Consider the following 18,076-nt stretch of genomic DNA (forward strand, 5'->3'; position numbering starts at 1 on the left):
TTTTTAGAGATTTGGACTGAAATCAGGACAAAACTACTAATTTTTTTTGCAGTGTGTGTGTGTGTGTGTGAGAGAGTTTGTGAGTGTGTGCGTCTGCGAGTGTGTGCATCTGCAGTATAGTGTAGACTCAAGTTCTGACATTCAAACAAATCCTGTTAAATTTTCTGATTTGTATTTGTATTATTTATCGTTCTGGCAGCTCAGGTGGCACTTTATTTAAAAAAAAAAAAAGTCTATATTTGTCAGATGTAAAGCATACATGTGTATGTTTTTTGTGTTAGTCAATTTTTATTTTATTTTATTATTATTATAACAGCTCAAGGAGCAACATGTTTGTGCACTTTCTAAAGATTTTGGTTCTGTTTTTGAATAAAGGGTTGGAAATGAATGCTTTTTTTTATTTTTTTTTTATCCGATTCTACGATTAATAAAAAAAAGTTGCAGCCCTATTCCCAAGACAGCATTTAGAATATAGTGCATTAAAACAATGAGAGAGCATACTTTCAGATTATGTAATATACAAACAGAACTGCAGTTTTATGGAAAACGTATTCTAAAACTTAGACATTGCTGCTTTTTTAAAAGTATTTTGTCTGACCCTGGATATTGTAACAGTAGTGGTGGGCAGCAAATAGTTATTCCAGCAAGATGAAACCACCAAATGCTAGAGATCACTAAAAGCTTAACGGTGGATAACAGACTTAAACAGATAAACTCCAACAAATAACCACTCACCATCAGATAAAAATAAAGCATCCCCTTATTGTCCCGAACTGAATATAGGACACCTTGTAACGAACAGAAGGATCCCTGTTTTCCCCTCTTTATACTGTCCCGCATTTCCCTGGGGCATTGCGGGACAGTATAAAAATAACGCATCCTTTTCAGTCACCCGAGTTTATTTCTCAGTTCCATTTCCATTCATTGTGCAGTGTTAATTGCCTTCATTCTCCTTACAGGCTCTGGGGCTGCATGAGGTCCCTGTGGCTGCAGCAGAAGGGCAGAGCCAGACTGGGAGAGCTAGTCATGCAGCAGGCAGATGTGTCGGCTCTCTGTCTGCTTGAAGCTTTGACACTCTCCCTTCCAGAGACTCTGCTGCAAAGCTACATCCTCTTCTCAGCTGACATGGGTCTGCTTTCACCAGGTGAATGTCTGCACTTGTTCTGTTGGTGTGGAAGTGAGAGAGTGTCGAATACACACACAAAATCTGATACACACTGTATGCAGTGTTGTTTTTATGGGTATTAATTTCATTAAAAATGGATATAATTACCCTCATGATTATTCTCATGTCAAACTCTTTTTTTCCAAGCATCTGTCATGACAATGAAGGGGAGGACCCTGGCCCTGGTGTTCGAACAAAAAACTGTTTATTGTAATATGGGACAAAGAATAGAATTTTGGAAGGGAAAGTGGAAACAGGGGAAGGAAAGGATCACTCACACAGGGGATTCACACATCTCAAACATTTGAAAAATACAATACAATACCATTTACACACACACACCGAAACCCACACCGCTAGCTCATACCACACCAGCGCGCACATACACAGTGACAGATTGAAGACTATTGAAGACAGATTGAACACTAGTGCCGGCACTCCTTTAAAGGAGTGAAGTGCCCCAGGACTGGCAAACACGCCCAGTTTATGCTGAATGCTGGGGATGATTTTTACAGCATTGCTTTATTGTTAATATTGTTATTTGGTAATAAATGAGTTAGTTAAAGACCTGAAATAGTTGATATACATACCGTCTCTAGATGGTTTTAACTCTATGCTTTGGAAATTTTGAATATTGGCAATAAGACTATTCCTATAGACAAGTGTGTTCATGCAGTTTTCATTTCCATAGCGTGTCTGTGCTGTGGACTCGGCCTGCTGTCTCTCAGTTGGGCGTTGGTACTGTTCAGTCGAGGATGTTCACTCATTCGGCCTGGGCACTTGCCCATGCCACCAGCTGCCATCATGTGCCAGTTGCTCTGGAGGCTGGGGATGCTTGCAGCCCGGATTGCCAGCCTCATCTTCTTCACCAAGGTCTTCACCTGGTGGGTGTGTGGGATTGTAGGTGAGGAAAACCATAACACCCAAATACAAGATTTCTGTTACTCAAAATACAGTACAGACCAAAAGTTTGGACACACCTTCTGAAGGTATCAAAACTATGAATGAACACATGTGGAGTTATGTACTTAACAAAAAAAAGGTGAAATAACTGAAAACATGTTTTATATTCTAGTTTCTTCAAAATAGCCGCCCTTTGCTCTGATTACTGCTTTGTACACTCTTGGCATTCTCTCGATGAGCTTCAAGAGGTCGTCACCTGAAATGGTTTTCCAACAGTCTTGAAGGAGATCCCAGAGGTGTTTAGCACTTGTTGGCCCCTTTCACTCTGCGATCCAGCTCACCCCAAACCATCTCAATTGGGTTCAAGTCCGGTGACTGTAAAGTCTCCACTTTTTGTTAAGTACATAACTCCACATGTATTCACTCATAATTTTGATGCCTTCAGTGAGAATCTACCAATGTAAATGGTCATGAAAATAAAGAAAATACATTGAATGAGAAGGTGTGTGTACTGTATGTCTGAAAAAGTGGTGTTCTCTTACATTCAGTGGTTGTGAAAAAGGGGGTTCATTACTCTCAGTATTACATTTACATTTACAGCATTTATCAGACGCCCTTATCCAGAGTGACTTACAATCAGTAGTTACAGGGACAGTCCCCCTGGAGCAACTTAGGGTTAAGTGTCTTCCTCAGGGACACAATGCCTTCAAAACGTTTAATTTATATAATGTTTTTTTTAAGAATTACATATTATATACACACATTAATTTCTGTGCTGGGGCAAAAAATATATAAATGTTGGAAACCTCGCTTGGGTGTCCAAGCGAGGAGCAACTTAGGGTTAAGTGTCTTGCTCAGGGACACAATGATAGTAAGTGGGATTTCTGGTTCATAGGCGAGTGTGTATCATTAGGTATCATCTACCATTACATTACCTTATTATTCTCAGCTTGCCTAAAGGAGAAAGTACACTCAACAATCACAATCCAAACATTCACCACTCCTTTATAAATTAAAGCATTCCAGTTGATTACATCTTTATACTAATTATGCACCTCAATTGGTTTCATTTTTGTTCCGCAGCTTTTCATTGGCTGATTGCAACTTTCTGGATGGTGTCTCAGCAGACAGACGTCTGTAGAGAAAACAGTCACTGTCGTCTCTTCAATTGCATCATGGGAGTTGTTCATGTCTTTTTCTTCCTCAATGTTAAGGATGGCCCTTCTAGGTTTCGCATGGTGACATTTTATTTGGTAGGTGACAGCTGAGTTAAGAGAAAAGGTTTTTGTAAGTTTTTGTGATTTAGTTTTTTAGGTTGTCATTTGCATCTTTTGTGCTTGCATCTAGGTCATGTTGCTTGAGAACTTTGCTCTCCTTTTGTCAGCTTCGGATATTTTCAGTGAAGCATCATGGGATACTCTGAGCATTCCTACAGCTGTGTTCTGTTGCTTCCTCATGAGTAAGACACTTATAACTTTGGTTTAATTGTCATGAAATTGACAAATGTTAAAATCTTTTTTTTTCTTTGTTCTGTTTCTTTTTTGTTACAGGTATAATCTCAATGACTATTTACTACCGTTTCCTCCACCCCAAATCCACTGAAATCCTTCAGAGTCTCCATCAGCATCCACGCCATGGCTGCCTAGAACAAGGATCTTCCCTGGATGCGAAAGACACCTCTGACCCATCCGTCCGAAGACATGGCACGTTCTCCATCACTGGAGTAGCTCAGACTTTGCCGAAGCAGTCAGAGGCCAGCAATGTAGAAAAGCCAGATGTACCACTAAATCATCATCACTGGCTACTGGTCCGCCTTGCTCTCAAGACCAGTGACTGGTCCAAAATAAACCTGGCCTACGATGCTGGAGCATTAGCTGCCCTACTGCATCTTGAAGAAATCCCTGGTGGTTGCGGAAGTGCCTCAACCCCTGCATCAGTTCCAAAACTCAGCCAGCCTGATGCAGAGGGTGCAAGTGACCCTCCTGAGAAGGAGCCAGACTCCTCTGGTTTCGGAGTCAGACGAGGGTCTCTGGAGTTCAAGTCTGTTCTCACAGACAACCTGGAGCCAAATCAGGTCCCTGCCGAATCAGGCACCACCATATACTTCAGTGCAGATCCCAACACTCCGAGCTGCACCAGTGTCTTGCCAGCAGACCAAGATAGGAATCTGCATGATGCCGAAAAACTCAGTTCTATTTTCAGTCCTGGAGCTCAGATCTGGGGAGCCAAGGTCTTTTTACACAAAAAACCACAGTACACGTCCACCCCTAAACAAGAATTCAACAAAGCACAAATAACAGGAGGCTCTAGGCGACAAGTGCAGTTTAAATAATGAAGCTCTTATGGATCAAATTTATGATTAAATAAAGGATTAAAAATATATATATTATAGAAATTGTACCTAAAAGTAAAAAATACTGTTAAGAGCCTACAGGACACAAGGCAGTTGATCTCCCACTGTAGATACATTTTTGTAGGTACTATCATCTTGTGCATTATTATGACTATTTAAGTCCATTGTTACAGTCCAGTGGACCAAATTCTCTAATTTTGTTTCCATAGATCATCAACAGAAGATGTGATTGAAGTTATTAGTCAACATAGTGGCTTGTAATAACTGTCTTGACTTTCCACAATATTTGAATAATGTATCAATGATTTGTCGAAGGTACTTGTTAAAAAATGTGTTATTACTTCATATGCTGCTAAATGCAATTCGTGTTCTTTTCAAATTGTTTAGTTTGTATAACTGAATAGTAGTAGTAAAATTTTTTTATAAATTATTTAAAATTTTACACCATTTACATGCATGAAATAATGTCAAATTATATGGCAGTTATATATTAATTTCTATGTATTTATTTTATGCATTTTTATAGACAAGTATTTATATATCAAAATATAGATTATACAACTGACCTGGTTAATTACATAAAAGATCTAAAAATATGTCTTTTGCTATTGAAATGACATGTAAGCAAATATTCTGTTTTATTATTGGGTACTTATTATTGCCTTTTAAATGAAAAAGGAACCATATTCTGGAATTTGAGTTTTAGCATATTTGAGGCCTTTAGAGAACCACAATACATGGATGCTATCACCCTTCTGTCACTGAAATGAACAGGTGTGTGTAGGAAGAGGGGGGCAGCAGGGGGCAGCATATGCATTGTCAAATCCATGGAAACTTCATAAAGTCATATCATATTAAGATGCTCTTTGGATATTTAAAAAAATATTCTCTAGATGATATAGATGTCTGAGTTTTATAAAAAGCCCATTTTTTATCTTATTTTCCTGTATTCAGAATACAGAAACAGCTTTACACAAATGTACAAACATCAATGAAATTTATTAAGCAAGAAATTAAAAACAAGTCTGAAAACATTTCCTGTGCTTACACTCTTCATGTCCTCCTTTAACAACAGCTTCCACACAAATCTGCATTATAAAGACATTTCAAATAAATGGATTCATTTGAACCATTGGTTGTGACAATTTTATATTACTATTATATTACTATTTCCAGAGATATTGTATAATATACAAAGGCTGTTCAGAGGTTTTTATCTTGTTGACATGAACTTTGCAAAAAATACAATAAACCTTCATTGGGGGATTCAGAACATGTGGGTATCAATCTCTACAAATATCTCAACATTTTGCATGAACAAAACAAAGATTATGTCATACTCACTTATAAAGGCACATAATCGATCATAACAGAATCGCATCCATTTACTTCATGATGCACACAAGTATCTTGATGCACCACAGCTGTGAATTTGATCAGGCAGGTTAGTCAGTAAAGACCACTGAACTTTTGGTGGCTAAAGTGCTGCAGTCACTCTCAAAACTGTGAAAAGAGCAATAATCAGAGAAAAAAATTAAATAATAGATATAAAAAAAATCCCTCATTAAAATAACAACTCAACAATTAATGACAATTAATTTCTAGTGGTGGTTGAAAAAAATATACATGGCATGGAACATGACCTGTGAGTAACTGCACTGCATGAGCCATGGTTCCAGTTAGTGGTGTGTACCTCTACAAGTTGTTGGGCAAGTTAGAAGTCATATAATTAAAACTATTTGTATCACCCTAAATATCAATGATTTTTGTTCATGTGCTCAGATGAGTCTTCGTGGGAAAGGTAGACCTCAAAACAAAATTTGCATCTTGTGTTCTGATGGCTCTGAACCTATTAGGCCACTTCATTAGTTGTTCAGGGGCTACTTGTAATAATGGTCTAGACTCATTTCTTCTAGCTTCAGTAGTATCGGTTAAGGCTCCGTGTCCCAGTGATGTCTGGCTGGCCATTCATCCAGATCTCACGAATGATCCTCTCTCTCTCCTCCAGCCTCTGAGCCCTCTCCAGCTCCTCAGCCGACGTGAACACATTGGTGTTGAGTGTCCGTTCGAAGCGGCGGTGCCGCCGGGCCGACACGTCCGACGTGTTGTCCCAGTCTGAGTCGCTGCCGTCGCTGCTGTCATTTCGACCTTGTGTTGCAGGTTTGCTCTGTTTATGGGGAACCCTGCGTGTTCGACAGTCCATCCTGCAGGAAATGTGCACCACCAGGGCCAGGAGGGTGAAGACCAGACCCAAACTCACTCCACACATAAAATACAGCGCTGCCCGCTCCGGATTATCTGCAGAACACAGGCCGTAAATAGTGGAGTTAAAATACATTACGTGACAGCTGGCTCTGAACTAGCCCAGAGGTGTGAATATTTTTGGTCAAAGACATCCTCAGGATTTACATGAAAAGGTAAAACAAGGAAATGATCCTTATCTTGATGGTTTAAATGTCATGTGCAAATATCTTTATATATTTCTTTTTACTGTATATCTTTGTATATTTCTTGTTTTATCTGTACCCTGCAGTGAGCCTGTCCCCTGCCCTACCCCCTGTGGCTACATGGGCAGCCACGACCCTGATGTGGACTAAGCAGTTATGTAGTGGGTGGTAGTAGCCTAGTGGGTAACTCACTCGCAGGTTCAAATCCCGCTTACTACCATTGTGTCCCTGAGCAAGACACTTAACCCTACATTGGGGACTGTCCCTGTAACTACTGATTCTAAGTTGCTCTGGATAAGGGTGTCTGATAAATGTAAATGTAAAGTTATGGATGGTTAGTGAGCACGGCCCATGCTTATTGCGTAACACCAGTTTGAAAATAGTGTCCTGAATTAAAAGTTGACTTCACTTCTGTTGAGGGGAAATAAATTCTGTCATACTATACTATTGACATTTGCTTGCTTTATTTAATTACTTTTAGCACAAGTTCTATGTAGGCTTTACCATGATTGGCCTTACTTGGGCCTATTCTGTGTAACAGAATCTGAAGAAATAAGATGAATCTGTTACTGGGCATTAATTAGGTTGGGGCTCCTGGCACAGCACATTCTTTTGCCTTTCACCAACAGGCTTTTCCCAGGCTCTGTGTTTAATATGCAGGCCGTTCTGTTCTGAAAGTGAGAAGCCATGGCAAAGGGCTGATGTATAGCAGTGTTTTACTCCAGTAGCAGGCCACAAGCAAGGACACAGCGCTGACGACTGTGTTAAGCCCTCTTCTAATGGTCCTACAATAGGTAATTTTCAATTTTGTTTGATTTAGCAGCAATTGATTAATTAAAAACAGATTAGGACCAAATTAAAACATTAACCAGGGAATGTTGCAGGGACATGAGTTAGAATGGGTTACCTGCTACAAAGGAGTAGGCAGCAAGCATGTTGCTGATAAGTGCCATCTCCTTGTTGATGGCTTTGCTCTCCATGTTGGGACTTAGGGTCCTGACTGGCAGCCCATTCAGCTTAGCCAAAAGCCGGGACCCCTCCACAGCGAAAAAACTCCAACGGCTGCCTGTCTCAGCAGAAAGAAAGGCAATTCAGAATTGAACCACACTATAAAAACAGTCTATAGAATCTACCCAATAAAATTGTGTTAAGAAATACTAACTATAAAATCTAACTATTACTGGCACCGGTTTGAACTCATTATCTGTATAAAAGACGCCTGTCGACACCTCCAAACAGTCAGACTCCAACCTCCACCATGGCCAAGACCAAAGAGCTGTCTAAGGACACCAGAGACAAGATTGTACACCCGCACAAGACTAGGATCAGCCAATCTACAATAGGCAAGCAGCTTGGTGTGAAGAGATATCAACTGTTGGAGCAATTATTAGAAAATGTAATCACTGACAATTTCCCTCGACTTAGGGGTCCATGCAAGATCTCACCTCGTGGGGTACAAATGATCTTGAATGGTGAGGAAACGGCCCAAAACTACATGGGATGAACTGGTCAATGACCTGGGACCAGAGTAACAAAGGTCACCATTAGTAACACACTACATCCTCATGAATTAAATTTCTGCAGCACTCGAAGGGTCCCCCTGCTTAAACTAGCACATGTCCAGGCCGGTCTAAAGCTTGCCTGGGACCATCTGGATGATACAGAGGAGGATTGGCAGAATGTTATGTGGTCAGATGAGACCAAAATCCAGCAGAAAATCTGTGCCCTGTGACAGCCCCAAAACATTATACCTCTTGAGAAGATCTGAATGGAACAAGGGGCCAAAATACCAGCTACAGTGTGTGCAAAGCTGGTGAAGACCTACATAAAATGTTTGACCTCTGTCAGTACCAACCAACGTTAAATTACAAAGTATTAAGGTGAACTTTTGCTATTGACCAAATGAAAGTGAATGTGAAGTGATTGTCATTGTGATACACAGCTCAAAGTGCACACAACAAAATGTGTCCTCTGCTTTTAACCCATCAACCTTAGTGCCCGGGAGCAGTGTATGGGGACGTTTTATTTTTTAAGTGAGATAACTTGCACAATCGGTGGCTGCCAAATACTTTTTTGCCTTACTGTAACAACTTCACTATTATGTGAAATTCAACAGATTATGGTTCTGATATATTTGCAAGGAACGAGACACAGTGTGTATCTCAAAAGGCAAAAACGTCAGCAGCCACTCGAATGGCTGTCAAGCAATGGCAATAAAATTATATATCTTGTGCTTCAAAACCTCTTATTGCTTTTACTGCTAAAAGCACAATAAATTTTCATAAACTGCCTATTCTATTGTGCTTCAAAAGGTGATCAAGCTTTGCTGTGAATGTTAAAATGAAAGTAAAATTGCGAAGAGCATTGTTTGTGGCTCACACAAACAGAGACTGGGATTTGGCTGGCAGGATCTTTCCATGAGTTAAAACTTGAGCTTGAGGGGACAATTCTGCAGCCAAGGGTGGCCATCAGCACCTCAGTAGCCGCCAGAGGGGACAGACGCGTGGGAAAGAGACCATGGTCTCTCATGTATTCTGAAAACAATCAGTAACAGTCCAGATATTAGTCTTTAAATTCCATTTAAAAATGTGATGAAAAATCTGAATCTGTATGATGGGAAGCATTTTCCAGCCCAAATGAAAATGTGCATTTAATGAATTATGATAGCATAACAGAATGATTTAATTAGAACCATTGAGGTTAATGTTTTAAGATCAAATATGCACACAGTAAAACAGAGAATAGCTGTTTCATTATCTCTGATTTGTGTGGAAAGTCCTGACCTGCGCTAGCACTACCTCTCTGACGATGAGTAATCCAGAGATTTGAAGCACTCTCATTACTGCCAGTGTAAACAGTAGTGTGGAGCTGTCTGGGCAGCTGGGAAGTGATGAGTCTGGACAGGAGACCCTCTGTCAGCACCATAATCACAGTTCGGGCTCCCCCATCTTACCAATGCTTAGCACTGTAGAAGAGCGTAATCTACATAACACTTTACGGGGGCAGGCAAAAGTTTTGGGCACCCTTGATTAAAAATATGTCTGTGAATAGCTAATTGAGAAAAAGAACTGATGAACTGTTTTAAAACATGTTTTCTTGGGCTTGTGCACCTCAACTTGACCTCCTCGATTCCTGCTGACTGCCATTTCACAAAACATTAAGGCACAGGTGGATACAGACCCTCAGACCCTGTCCTACCTGTCCCATCTGGGCAGATGGTACCCATTCATATTAGTGCTGAGTCCTGATCACTCACAGGTCCATCTATCAGGCTCGGGTGATCAGGACCCTTCAAAAGCAAGGCAGAATCCCATAATACTCGTCTTGGATTCTTTGTTGGTCTGTTTGTTGACACCAAATGATTGCCACCAAACCGACAATGTGTTTTCTGGCGAGTGAGCTGTGTTCCTTTTTTGTCAAGCATCTGTGCTTCCCTCACCTACCAGCATGGCATCACACACTCGGGCATTTAAATGTGATGTCACTTCAAAAAAGACAGTCATCACAACAGCACTGCATAATTATACAGGTCATTTTGCAGACCAAATTACAGTGGTTGCATTGATTGCCGTTTCATATCCAACTCAGAAGAAAGCTGCATGGGACATTACCTTCTTTAGAGCTTTTATGGAATCTAGAGGAGGAGTCCAGAAGAGTCCTGTCTTCTACTCTGGTGGGGTGATGGAGGGAGTGTGGTTTGGGTAATCTGAGCACTTGACATTAGCCTTCTATGGGGTGTTTTCACAACTGAAAAGGGTAAAAGAAACGAAAGAAAAGGTCACATCAGGTTTCCCGCTGGGCAGAAGAATGTAATTTCATTAGGACTTTCTTCTGTAGGAACGATGCTTTCTTTCAGATCTGCACTGGACTCAGAAAACACCCCAGGACTCAGAAAAGTTCAAATAAAACCTGATTTGATGTAAATCAACAAAGCATGAAATGATCTCATCAAAAGCACATTTGACATTCCAGGATCTCAAATTGAAGAAACAAATTCAACTTGACACATCAAGTGGGTCTTGTCATAAAACTTTCATTTTATGAAAAAGTGTATTGTTTTTGACATAAGAACTTTGACTTATTTAAGATCTACATTAATATGAGGTTCACTGAAATGCATTTTCATTATACTTTTCATTGTGTAAAAGGATTTGTCTTGCTATATTATTCATGTGAGAAATTAATTGCCATTATTAGACAGCTGAGCCAAAAGATCTTCTATAAGTGTTAGTAATGTGATCATACATTTACATACTAAAATACTTTTAGACCAAATGAAATTAGTTCAAAGAGCAGCATTCTTCAGGGTAGCAGACATTAATAAGGTGAGACGTATTAAGGTGGCACAGACATTAAACATTCTGTTCCCATGGGAAAAGAAATTCACTTCACTACTACAGCAAATGTCTGCTGCTTTTAATCTGAGGGGAATCAGACCATAAAGAAGTTAATTGTTTGCCTTGAAAAGGACAATGTGTCTGAATTAAGCTTCTGTAAACTGAAACCATCTTCAGTGTGTGCTACTCATTCATAGGTGCTGCTACTTACTGACTGTACTTGCTATTTCACATGTGTGATGAGGGCTCAAGTAGCTGAACAGGACATAAAAAAGTGAAAAAGGGTGCCAATGACACCACAGACATGCTCGCCACAGGGAACCATGCCACAGGTTTCCACAGGTTCACTTACAAAATCAATATATTAATTGCCACTCATCTTATTGCTTGATTGTAAGAAGATATTCCAGACTCTGGTTGCTTTGGGTTTATCTGTTTTATTATCTGTGAGTCAACAGAATCCCCTGTCATGTTGCCTCATATGGGGCAGTGGTTGGCCTAGTGGGTAGGGAAAGAGACCTGTATTCGGGAAGGTTGCCGGTTCAAATCCTAAACTGCCAAGGTGCCACTGCGGTGCCACTGAGCAAAGTACAGTCATCACACACTCCTCCCTGGGTGCATGTCATGGCTGCCCACTGTTGCCTCAGGGGATTGGTTAAATGCAGAGACCACATTTCACTGCGTGCACTGGGTGCTGTGATGTGACAACGAATCACTTTCATTTAGCCTCAGGTTGCTCTCTCCCCATCCACCCTGTGTTTCACTGACATTCATATCTGCTGGTTGCTACAAAAAAAAAGTGAGGGAAGGAGGCACAGAAGAATGCCATCAAGAATAAAAGGATTTATTGGAGAACACAAAAGAAACGGCACAAGGACCAAAAACAGGAAACAAACAAAAACATACCTGCTAGCGTGTGTCTATTCAACAGGAGGAAACAATGCAAACAGAAGGTAAGGCAGTCTCTCCACGTCAATGTAGCACCCACTGGGTGCTGCTGAACTGCTCAGGACTCCTTAAACAGGTGCATATGCATCAGCTATGTGTATCCAGAGGCCACTGGGCATCACACTACTAAATAAAACCATCAATCATGATGTATACAATGTGAATGTTGCCATCAGGTAAAACCTGGGGCAGTATTTCACCAAAAATCTGTCCAGCCCTACAGAACGGGAAACAGCCCTATCTGCAGACTCCAAAAACTAAAAAAAAACACTCATTCTTGGTAAACATCTGGAAAAAAAAGTGGTATAACAAGACACTTTTGACATTCTTTTCATAGTTTTAGATATTTTAGATATGTGTGTGCATACACACATATTTTAACCAACACATGTTATTTGAGGCAGCATAAAACCTCTCCACCAATTCATTACAAGCATGCAAACCATCTTCTGGACAGCGAGCACATCGGAAACCAAGTGAGGCCACCCACAGACAGGTTTATGCCACTTTTTAAAACAGAAGTCCGCAGTGCTGACCAGCAGTAACCAGTGCACCACCTCAGCATGCCTGGTGGGCTTATGGGGCTGCAGGTGTTCAGTCACAACGTGAAACAGGCGGAACAGCTGCCAGTGAAAAATTGCTTGCACCTCGGTGTGCAGCAGGCTCAAGTATTCTACTACTGTTTAAAAAGGTTTACGGGGTGACAGTGTAAAACAGAGACAGGTGCACGAGGTGGGGAAGGGGATAGGTCATACCCCCTCTCCACCATTTACCTAAAGCATACCATCTTGAAATATAACCAAATGACGCAAATCTAACAAGCCTCGCTACATTCCGTACAATCAGCCTGTATTAAAACACGATTTGAAGGGATAAATGCCTTCTTTATTTTCTCACCAGAAAAGAGACTAGCACATGTTCTTTTAGTTTATAATTCTATTTTTGGGGTGTAAGAGTTTAAAAATAGTGGAACAGGGAGCTGAGCTGCAGCTGGTTCTGATAAAGAGGACCCAAAGGGGGAAAGCTAAAAAAAAGTATATTTTGTTTGCTAAAGACTCCCTCTAAAGCATAATGGGAAATGAAAAGATGGAAGAGAAAGGGTCAACAGAGGAAAGAAACAGAAAAAAATATATAACAATTCAGCAAAAATAAGAAAGAGTAGTAAATAATGGGAAGCAGGAGAGTATTAACCTGACCATCACTCTAAGCTGCTGTGTACTTCCCATCACACAGGCCAGTTTGGCTCTTACACGGCTGCAAACTGCTGACGGATACAATCACATTTGTGTGGGAGGAGTCAGTGAGGCATGTGTTGTGTCATCACATACCTAGACAGCTCCCATATTCCCAGAGAAATATAGAAGGTGATGATTGGGACTGGGGGCTTCAGGAATTTCATTAGTCTACAGTTGGTTATGTTTGAGAGTGACGGACACTTAAGGCCATTCTGTGGGAGTCATGTTAGAGAAAATTTAAAGCATTCTAATTAAAGGGCAAGCATGGCCTAGAGAGCCATGACAGCCTTTCTACAACACAAAGTGTTGTAGAATTGATGCACATGCATCAATTCATTTCAGCTTGGCTAAGCTCAAAAACATTTTTCATTATTAGTGTGCGTCCCTCTGCAAACCTCTCTTTAATGCAAGTTGTATGATTTATTTCTTCCTATTAGGCCAGAGGCTGACCTCTTGCATTACAATCATAAACCACAGCTTTAGGCATATTTAGTCATACTGAGCCAAAATTCAGGCTGTATTATTCTCAAGCTGAGCAGAACAGTATGCCCAGGGGTCTTAAACACACTTAAAGCCACATAGTGAAACTGGAGCTGTCCCCGCAGTTTAGTCCGGGACACAGGAGAGGAAGTCAGAGCAGGAGACAAGCAGTAAAATGCACTGTTCACATTAGAGCATTGAAACGGCAAGGCTTTAGTGCCCAGCTGCCTGTAAAATTCTTTATTACTGAAGCTCTTATTGGCTACAAGGAAACAATATATCTCTATGTGTGCTTTCTGCACTTTATTTGGGATACTATGAATATGATCCTCCTAAAAATGATGTATGTATTATTATTTTACCCCCGCAGGCACTTTGTAAAAATGCAGATGCAGGAAAACATTGCACTGAGATAAAGGCAATGGTATATGAAAATAAACAAAAACAACAAGCAGCTATATTCCTTTAGACAGACGTTATGAAAAGTGACATCCAGACCCATGGGTGTAGACCATGACTGGGTCTACAGCTCGCTGTTTTTATAGCATTACTGTCCAAACAGCCATCAGGCCCAGACAGCATCCCTGCAGGCATCAGTGTGTGAGCACTGCAGAGGTCTGTCTTACCTCACCCTGACAGATCATATTCATGTCCAGCAGATGCGTTTCCACAAATAAACAAACACCTACTATGCCCAGGGCATGTCAGAGGACTGCACCAGACATGTTGGCATGGCCAAGTTTAGTAAACAGTCATGACTGCATCTCTTAGCTTGTCCAGTAGAAAAAAAATCTGCTCTTAATGCTTACTCTTAAGGGAGAAAATATTGATGAACTGATTAAACTGTAGATTTGAAAGATTTCCATAAAAGGTTACCTACATATCTCATCTTAAATGCTGCCAGCGACAGTGGATAGATTCAAAAAGCAGCAAGACATTAAATAGAAATGTTCTGAGAAGCATTAAGGGTTCATGATTGCAGGTATGTATACGTGATAAACCCTGGTCTCACTGCAACAAGTTAAGTTAAATTAAAACCTTTGCTGGATTGTATTTCTTTACATTAACATAAACTAGTTAAATCAGATTTACTATAATAGAAAGTGTGCTCTATTTCTGACAGGTGCTAAGAAGTGTATATGGCTTATTTGCTAGTGTTAGTTCAAAGTTGTCCTCAGGATTTACATAAATTAGAACAAATTAGATCAAAAGAGAGATTCATTGATTCAGTGTTTGTATAAATTCAGAAGACAGACATATGCCAATCTCATTTGTATACGTGCATATATTTCTCCACAACATGTTGGACATGCATGTAAGTACCTACCTCCTTCTTCTACATGCTACATGAAAAATAATTATAAAACAATAAAAAAGATTATTTGTTTTTCTGTTAGTCAATGCTAATACAACCTCCAAAAGTCTTCCTCAGAAATTGGGAGGACCGTACTAAGCTGTGAAAACAGCCCAAAACCTGCTCCCTCAGCAACATTTAAACTACAAACAGGACTTCAGTTAAGCCTGACTGCAACTTTTGGGCAAGATGGTGATAAAAAATAGCTTCACACAGACTTATTGTTGATATTGGGTCTCTTTACAGTTTTAAAAGTGGAAACTTGTTTTTTTTTTTATTGCTGAACCTCAGATTCCTGTTTGGCAGCAGTGAAGTGTGCTGATTCATAAGAAACGGCAGAGATCTCTTCCATTCCCACATTTTCTAGAAAACCACATTTTGCAACACACACTGACACATGCACTTATTTGCAACATGCCTTAGCTTTAGAATCAGCAATGGACAAAAAAAAAAAAAAACATGGGACTTTTATACAAATATGTTATATAATTATGGCCTTACCTAAACCTAACCCCTAATTTTAACCTAGCCTCTATTTGTCTCATTTTTTATAAGATGTAAAAAATAAAAAACTTTACTGCCATTACAGAAAATTACAAATGCACACAGAACCTTTTCTTTTTTAGCTCTACTGTAAACATACTTTACTGCCATTACAGAAAAAGTAACTTTTTTTTTGTTTTGTTTTATGTATTTGTGTCTAAAGTTTTGTGACAAAACACTTATTAATAAATATTATTGTTAATTTTTTTATGATGACCCCAAATTTCTGAGAAGAAAAATTATAGTTTTTGGGCCAATCAGCTAACATCCCATGAGCTATGTTTTTTATTGCATTGCAAAAATCAATGTTCACAGTAATCAATGTTCAGAATATGACTATTGAACCCAGTAAACAAATAATTAATCAAGCAACTTTACAATTTAAATGACTGAAGATGTTCTTTACCCTTACTTCATGTAGTCACAGGACTATCCCCTGACCATTAACAGATTGGTCCTGCATGCTGCACTGAGCCACCCAAGGTGTGTTGTCTTAAACAAAGGTCTTCAGTATGTTCATGAGCTCATGGCAGTCCAGGGTCAGAGGGAGGAGAATATGGGGCCAAAGGGGCAAGGGCATGGGTCCTGACACAAAGCAGCTGCCTGAAACACACACATGTACTCAAACACATATAGCCAGAATGGCAGGAAGTCCCCTCCACATCTGCTCTCTCGTCTCCAGGCCCCCCAGGAAATGGCCACTGATAATGCAGAAGTGGGACAGAGAAAACCAGGGTTTGTGAGGTGGTATGAAATGAGAGTAAATGAAGAAGGAGAGTTGGTGTGTGTATCTTGGCAGAAGCGGTGGAAAGGGGTTTGCATAATTTTAAACTGAGATGTGTGATCAAAGGCCCAGAGGCCAATAGAAACACAGAGCCATTCATATATTATGGAGTCTCGCAGGGTGGTGGGTCTGCATTGGTGCCTGTGCTTGGAGAGCTTGTGGGGATTGGGTTAGGCTTAATAGAAAGAAAAGTCAGCAAAGCGAGGCCAAGAGGGAGCATGTGAACGTGAACTGAGGGATTATCAGATGGATGGTCTGAGATGTCAACAGATAACAGTCATATTAAACAGCCAGATACAACAATGTGTGTGAGATAATATGTTTAACTTTGGAGGATTGCATGTGCAATAATAGTGTGTGTGAATGAGAGAGAATAACATTGAGCTTAAGGTCCCATCCTCAAGGGGTCACATCATTTTGTTTCAAAGAGTCATAAAGACTTAAAGCAATAAACTGTAACATTCACATGGATAAGATCAAGCATATATCTCATGAGATATTGGAAATGCCATCAGATATTTAGGGGCATGTTAAGTAAGTAATATTATATATAAATAGCTAAATATTGCATAAATTATACGAAGTATAGGCAGAACTCACACTGTGATTGGCTCTATAACCACACATAGTTTACTCATGGGTTTTTATACACATGCAAATACATATATATTTATAATTCCATGATATTCCCTGCCTTTGTGCCATTAAAGAAACTTATTTCCTGAAGGTAGATAAAATCAGGATATTTGTCACCTTAAATTTATAATTAGTTCAAAATGCTCAGTTTAATTAGTGAGGGGTGTATAAAATGAGTTGCTACTGAAAAAAATCAGCGAAGATGACAGTCTCAGTAAAGCCGATCTCAATTTACTCTGCGGAGCCTGATTAGAAGACTTAGTGGCACCCAGATCCAATCAGACCCAAGTGGATGATGGCCCTTGATGACAGCATGTGCTACGCTTGAGACTAAACACTTTCAGCATTAAAAGGACTGTTCACCGCCAGGAGAGTTTAGAGCCAAGGACAAAAAAATTGGTCCTCACACTGTGTTATTTCCACATACACAAGAGAGCCAAACTTACCCTGGACCTTCTCTTGCTGTTCAACCGAGAAATCCAATCTTCACTGAAGTAATCCAATGTGTGAGGAAAAAAGCATGAGGATAAAACAGAATGCTTTCTCATGTGAAGAATGTGTAAGTCTGCTGCATAGTTATACAACAGAAGTAAAATATCCAGTCTTGAGGGTGAAGAATCAGAATCCTCTCAAGTGATGCAGGTCCATCTGTCTGCATCCACCACAGGCAGGGGTTAGGCCGGACGGTTGGAATGTGGCACAGGCAATGAACGCTCACCTCAATGCTGGGAAATGGGGATGGAAGAGAGAAATAACTAGAGGGAGAGAGAGAGAGAGAGAGAGAGAGAGAAGACCCACTGAGAGGAGAGGAGGGGAGAGATAGAGAGCGAGAGAGAAGGAGAGCCAGTCAGAATAGACTAAGAGTGGGAGGGGGCAACAGCGTAAAGGAGG

The 18,076-nt window shown here is 40.2% G+C and overlaps 2 protein-coding genes across 4 annotated transcripts; one reads left to right on the top strand and one right to left on the bottom strand.

Annotated features, from left to right (window-relative positions):
- Window positions 1–972: 972 nt before the first annotated feature.
- LOC114784422 (XK-related protein 5-like) lies at window positions 973–4,730 on the top strand. The gene is made up of 5 exons (XM_028969844.1): window positions 973–1,144; window positions 1,857–2,069; window positions 3,152–3,321; window positions 3,416–3,527; window positions 3,619–4,730. The coding sequence occupies exons 1-5, from the start codon at window positions 973–975 to the stop codon at window positions 4,398–4,400; spliced, it is 1,449 nt and encodes a 482-aa protein (XP_028825677.1). The 3' UTR covers window positions 4,401–4,730.
- Window positions 4,731–5,453: 723 nt separating this feature from the next.
- LOC114789699 (protein eva-1 homolog A-like) lies at window positions 5,454–17,971 on the bottom strand. 3 transcript variants are annotated; one of them, XM_028978992.1, is made up of 5 exons: window positions 17,904–17,946; window positions 17,632–17,674; window positions 10,480–10,615; window positions 7,776–7,934; window positions 5,454–6,719 (listed from the first exon to the last, which is right to left on the bottom strand). In XM_028978992.1, the coding sequence occupies exons 4-5, from the start codon at window positions 7,846–7,848 to the stop codon at window positions 6,340–6,342; spliced, it is 453 nt and encodes a 150-aa protein (XP_028834825.1). In that variant the 5' UTR covers window positions 7,849–7,934; window positions 10,480–10,615; window positions 17,632–17,674; window positions 17,904–17,946; the 3' UTR covers window positions 5,454–6,339. The 3 variants fall into 3 exon arrangements, with proteins under 3 accessions (XP_028834825.1, XP_028834806.1, XP_028834817.1); XM_028978973.1 differs by having other exon boundaries at window positions 17,632–17,971; XM_028978984.1 differs by lacking the exon at window positions 10,480–10,615 and having other exon boundaries at window positions 17,632–17,971.
- Between the last annotated feature and the right edge of the window lie 105 nt (window positions 17,972–18,076).

This window comes from Denticeps clupeoides, chromosome 1 (assembly GCF_900700375.1).
Source record: "Denticeps clupeoides chromosome 1, fDenClu1.1, whole genome shotgun sequence".
Classification (NCBI taxonomy): domain Eukaryota; kingdom Metazoa; phylum Chordata; class Actinopteri; order Clupeiformes; family Denticipitidae; genus Denticeps; species Denticeps clupeoides.